This window comes from Eptatretus burgeri, chromosome 1, assembly GCF_056783735.1.
Source record: "Eptatretus burgeri isolate ZD-2024b chromosome 1, Ebu_testis_v1, whole genome shotgun sequence".
Lineage (NCBI taxonomy): Eukaryota > Metazoa > Chordata > Myxini > Myxiniformes > Myxinidae > Eptatretus > Eptatretus burgeri.
This window is the reverse complement of record NC_140961.1, coordinates 79,086,686-79,092,750: the sequence shown is the minus strand read 5'-3', so window position 1 is coordinate 79,092,750 and position 6,065 is coordinate 79,086,686. Positions and strand designations below refer to the sequence as shown.

The window sequence follows — 6,065 nt, the reverse complement described above, 5'->3', positions numbered from 1 at the left end:
AAGGGCGGGGTCGCACCCATACCCACTGCAATCACTCATCTGTCTGTCAAGCTTCTTCTTCTTCTTTTCCCGGAATGAATGTGGCGCCTAATTTATTTGTGATTAGTGATTGTTGAAGGGGTTTCTGTGTGTGGATAAGACTTTTTCACGTGTGACTTTGTTTGACTTGTAGATATGTGCATTGCCGAATTATAATCCCTTTCAAACTGTCCAGTTGTCTGTTTCAAATGATTATACATAACATGCTGTCAGGGAGTTCACCTTTGCTATTTCATTATCGGATAAGTCAGAAGCCAGCACGTAATTTACGGTAAAGCTCAGCTGAATCCTAGAATCAGTTGCGCGTTGGAAAGCCAAATACTCTATCTATCTTGGGGTTGAATTTGCTGGGAAGGTAAAGTGGGATTTGGACACTGGACCCTTCCTAAATTAAGCGTGTGAGACAGCCTCTGTAGTTGCTTAACAACCCGTCAGCGTGGAGTTATCTGCGGACCCGGTGGCTTCAGGATCTCCATCAGCAAAGTACATTCAAGAACTCTCCTTGTAATCCACTTTTATACCTGGAACCTTGCAGGGCATGGCTTGGGCCACTGTGGCCCAACAGAGGAGTAGGCATCACCCCACCCTTCACCTGGGGCTTATAAAAGGGGTCAGAGTCGTGAGAGTCTCGCTTCGCTCCCTGTCTCGCTCTTCTTCTGAACACTATTGATGTGCGATTCTTCTTTGAGAGCCTGTTCTGGGGTGACTGCCATCCTTCGAGACTCCCTGCAGTCCCTGTGACCTGTTAGGATTTAGAAAGTCATGCTGAAAGACCATTAATATGGTAGCCCCTGATCACTTAAAATTTTTACACTGAAATTCGATCGAAGAGATATTTGGCTCTCATTATAGATTTGAAAACGAAGTATATAGGACTTGATGTGCTGGACTATAGCTGCATCCTTGTATTGATCACAGTCGGTTGAGAAGATCAATATTCAAAACTGAAGGCACCACCAGACTTGTACAGCTGCCCAAGAGGCAAGGTTCAGGTCAGACGTTTTGACTACCGAGTAGTCTTCATCTGGGGTTGTGCAGGTATTTGGTGCCAGGTGTTAAGTACCCTCCAAAGTGGAAGGCTTCATCATGCATGAATGACTGCAATAAGCAGATGGTAAAACCTAACGTTTCTGGGGCGAGCAACTTAACTTTAGATCCTTCATGGAGGTGTGAACCTCCAAATTGGAAATTAAATCATACACATATAAGAATCATTAATTACTACACCTTTGTATCAGTGTTAGTAATGCTGTAAGCTTGACTATAACTTAACAAAACTAAATATTCCAAAACACACCATGATATCATACAAAAATACAAATATACATATCAAAACTATAAAGCTGCATGGCAAACTGATATGTCATGAGTCACTCCATAGTCTACATCTTTAATGCAAGACTCATGCTATGCACACAGCTCACACTCTCACTGGCCTCCGAACTCTCTCGACTCGCATTACCCGTTTGCAAGCAAGCCGTGACTTTTGTACACTGCTGCTCAGTCTTCTGCATTTTTCCTCAATCCCTTCATCAATAACTCCAAACATCTACCCAACCCTTTTCTTATCCTACAAGTCAACTTTAATGAACACTTTGCTCCAAAGGGCCACATCGAGGAACAGGGTGTAAACATCGAGCAGAGAGGCAGCCTCCTTTCAAGATGCTTTTCCAATATTTACGTAAAACTATAGGAAAACCCTTCAAAATCAATGCAGACAAAAGTTTTGCAATGAATATCTCATTATAAACTTTGTGACTTGATTGCACAAATGTCTATACTGTGTTGATAAAATTGCGAATGCGTTAAAATGTACTTTTCATGAAAATAAATAAATGTTCTAGGAAAGTGCCACACATGCTCATAAATAATTCGACTTTTTTTGTCTCGAAGAGGAGGAGAACCTTTTTATATTGTGGGTGGGCAGATAAAATAAGAGAGATTAACCAAGCTGTGACGACATAATAAATAAAGTAGGTAAGTGTAAAAAGAAGACATGACGTACTTAAAAAATAAAAATTTGAGACAGATGTTAAACACGGCAGTGAAAAGCATTAGACAGTGGATTATGGTTGGAAGGATATAAGTTAGGAAATAAAGAGCAACAGAGTAAATAGGGATATTAATGAGGAATGAGGAGCCTGAATAGGCATAGGAAAAGTGAGGACAGATAGTGTTTGCTAAGAGCTGCTGCTCTGCTGACGTCGTTTGGCTGTTCGTAACTTCTCGAAGCGTGCCTCCATCTCATCGAGCACCTTTGGCGTGTAGCGCACGATGAGTTTCACAGAGCCTTGTGCCTGCTTCAGCAGCTCCACAGCACGCTCATGGTGTTCTCCTTCGACGCTCTGCCACATCGCATCATTCCAAGATCAAGTTGGGGGGTTCAGGAGGTATGCAGGACAGCAGGATCAGAGAAAAGTGCAATTTTACCAGCACAACATGTTCACGTTCAACTTGACCAGAGTTAAACATGTCTCACCACGCCGTTCACAGACAGTAGTTGGTCTCCACGTTTGAGACCACCCTGTCGATCCGCTACTCCACCGGGAATGATGCGCGAAACATATATTGGTGAGTTTTGCTCTTTGCCACCCATCACGTTGAAACCGAGGCCCTCATCCGTTTTGGGCAACTCCACAACACGCGGATGTGCATGGCCTTCACTTGCTGCAAACGCTGCCACTGTGGCCTGAAATATCACAGAAGTGTAGTCAGCATTCATAAACCTTACCTTTTTAAACAATAATGATAATTATAATCATTATCATAATGTATACTTACAAAAAGCAAACGTCCATGTATTTGCTAATTCCTTCTCCAATTTTTCGCTGATCGTTAACAAGCTTTGAAAGTGCATTCAGGACACACCCCCTTTCCTGACCCCCAATCTCCCATGAGTCTGAAAGGGGCTGACCTCACAATATCCCAGGAAGGAGTTGGGGAATGGGGAAATATTGGGGTGTTCATGAAAAAGGTTCAATCTTTCACTGAAGGTCAGGAGGGTGTAATCTGCAGCTGGATAGATGGTCTCTAAGTAACCAAGATATTAAATAACAATAATCAAATGGACGAAAGGTGTCAATGCAATATTCAAGGATGAAAGTCACGTAATTCCATCAAGGCACAAAGCAATCATAAAGGCAAGCTTTTAAAACGACAAAGAAATGGGCATGACATCCTATCTCGTGAATATTTTTTTTAGAATATCTACAGCATCAAGCGTATGTTAATATATGTATCTCTCATCGATATATCCTCATATTTCATCCCTTTCTCTACCACGTATGTCATACAGGTATATTTATTTGCCCGTGATAATAACTCTTCATAAACCCCTCTGAAACACACCAGGGAGTCCGAAAATGGTTGTGAATGTTTACATACCAAATCTACTTTCAAAAGGTTTGTTTCTCCATTGCAGATGACGTAGGCTTTATTTAGGGAAGGAACTTAAAACTGTGTATCTGGATATATCAAGAGCCTTTGACAATGTCTGGCACCCTGTGCTGCTCCTTAATCTTTCTGCCTGTGGTATCCAAAGCCATACTAAATCCTGGCATGTAGACTTCTTCTGTAAGAACAAACAGTATGTAGTTTTCAATGGTATCCTTTCATCGTTTGTGCATACTCTGTGCAGAGCATTGGTGCTGCCGAAGTAGTCTCCTTGGGTATGGGGCACAATTCTGGATGGGTCGTCACTCCAACACAGTATACCAGCATGCTGGCATTCATTTTGCCGACCTCGGAAGGACGACGGGCAGAGTCAACCCCACCTGGTATTAATTCAACAGCCAATCAGGATTTGAACTCAGGATCCTTGGATCTCAAGCCCACCACCCTTACCATTAAGCCAACACCAGGCATACTCATCTATCAATATTATATGTATCAGGAGCGATGAAAATCAGCTTGGTCATGAAGTGCCAGCGTACGTCATTAATGAAATCGGGAGACCGAGGAATTCCCGAGAGTTATTTTTTAGTTCATATTTTAGAAGTTGTTATGTACACATACACTTTAAAGAAGTTATGTACACATACGTACACTCTAAAGTTATATGAAATGTGCATGTCCACTTTTGTACACAACATCACTTCTGAGTTTATGTACATTTTGAAAACTAAAAACAATGCATTGAAAACTGAACAAGGTACATTTTCATTACAACGAAAATAGTCATGATTAATATTTGAAGTCTTTAATTATTATTTTTTAAATGTTCTTTTGTCAGCGTTTTGTATGTACTGTATGCTGTCGAGATGTGCAGGGGAGTGTTCATTTGCCACGCCAGCCATTCCTTATTAACGGTTTTGAAAGGAGTGCTCGCTTGAGTGCTTAAGTCACTTGGCGAGCGCTCTACAAGAAACTTGGTAACTGAACACATCCCAGATTCATTACATGGCGATGAGGATAAACATCGATATCATGACTTCTTTCAGCCATACCTATGAATTCATCCATCTCTCAGGAAGCAGATTTCAACACAACACGAGGCAAGTTAGAGGCGACGGAAAGTGGGTTGGTAGGAATCGAAAGTGAATTTATTTTAACTCTTTATTTTTACCCAAACGTAGTTAGAAAATGCTTTATTCCCCGTCAGTGACACAAAATGCACCGGAATACTGAGCTAGTCATTTATTGACAAATAACGATAAGGAGCTTCCAAGTAATCCAAGTTCAAACTCGGTGATTGTGGTGACACGTTTTTGAATATGTAATGATCCACATAAGAATGCCCTTTTGCTTTCTGAGCAGGAGGAGGGGACAGGAAAGAGGAGGACAGAGAGTTGGGGTTCAGAGGGATCAGTCTTGGCACCACATGGAAAAACAAGCAACATTGTCTATCTTGACCTTCAAGAAAAAAAAAAACAAGTGTCAAACACTGTGATAAAATACGACAGAAAAATGTGATATGATTGCAATTGCAACCACTTATTTGAAATTGTAACCACTTAATTTACTGGCAATCTTTACTGCAGTACGTACTACATAAACCACAATGGCATAACATATAGTGATTATAAAGTTAACTTCAAATGCCAGGAAGTATGTGATAGTCCAACTGCAGTTCTAACTGCACCATTTTTGCCTAATGCTTGCTTCAAGGCCTCAAACGCACTGTTAAACATGTAAGTGTAAAAGTTTCTTTGTTATTTAAACGCTTGTGATCAGGTTTTGATCACGCATTGGATAATCACTCTTCAATGATTCACTTAGAACTGGTTATCATCGCATAATTAGTGATTCTACACACATCTAACTTTTAAATGCCTTTCATAATTTTGGTGTGTCGGAGTTTCTTTGCTATTTAAACACTTGTGATGAGGTTTTGATCTGCATTAGAAAAATCACTCTTTGGCGATTGGCGATTAACTTTGAATGGGTGATCATGGGTGATTATTGCACGATCAGCGGTTCTACACATGTGTAACTCTTAAACACCTGTAAATTCGACCCTTCTAGTTCAGACTAGTGTTAGAGTGAACTTGTGACATTGCACATTGGCCCATTTTGGGTGGTGGCACATGATGGTAATCCTCTTTGGCGACCCTTTTTGTGTACAATGTTGAGGCTTGCGAAGGATCTAGAACAGACAATGGATCAGGATGTAACAAAAAAAAAGGAACAGTCGAAGGAAGGAGGGGTGGGAGGGAGGAACACACAAGCAGCAGGGTTGATGGACAAATTAGAGGGAGACTTGGAGAAATAAGGGTTTGGGGAGGACACAGGTGGTGTACAAGATGGATACAGCCGTAACTTCTCAGAAAGGAAAAGCTGTAAATTTAGAAGGAGGAGGACCTGGGGTTGTGGGGGGAGTGGGGTTAACGGGGATAGAAAAAAAATAATGTTTTTGGATTGGGGATGATCTGAGGTGGTGGTGAACAACTGTCTTGAAGCCCACGAGGGAAGGTGAGATTGAAGAGATTGGGAAAGTTGATTCCACATACAGGAAGAAAAAAAAACGAGGGACCTCACTCTATTTTGGGGGTAACTTTACAATCTGCTCACTGAGGGGAGGAAGGGAG

The 6,065-nt window shown here is 41.4% G+C and overlaps 1 protein-coding gene across 5 annotated transcripts in view; it reads right to left on the bottom strand.

Annotated features, from left to right (window-relative positions):
* Positions 1–1,415: 1,415 nt before the first annotated feature.
* The window catches only part of LOC147034816 (protein lin-7 homolog C-like), a 33,683-nt gene continuing 29,033 nt past the window's right edge, over positions 1,416–6,065 (bottom strand). For all 5 annotated transcript variants that reach the window (XM_085890025.1, XM_085890013.1, XM_085890019.1 and 2 more), the window contains 2 exons: positions 2,519–2,728; positions 1,416–2,384 (listed from right to left, as the gene is read on the bottom strand). In XM_085890025.1, coding sequence (XP_085746151.1) covers positions 2,220–2,384; positions 2,519–2,728 — 375 coding nt within the window. In that variant the 3' untranslated portion in view covers positions 1,416–2,219. The remainder of the gene's footprint in view (positions 2,385–2,518; positions 2,729–6,065) is intronic.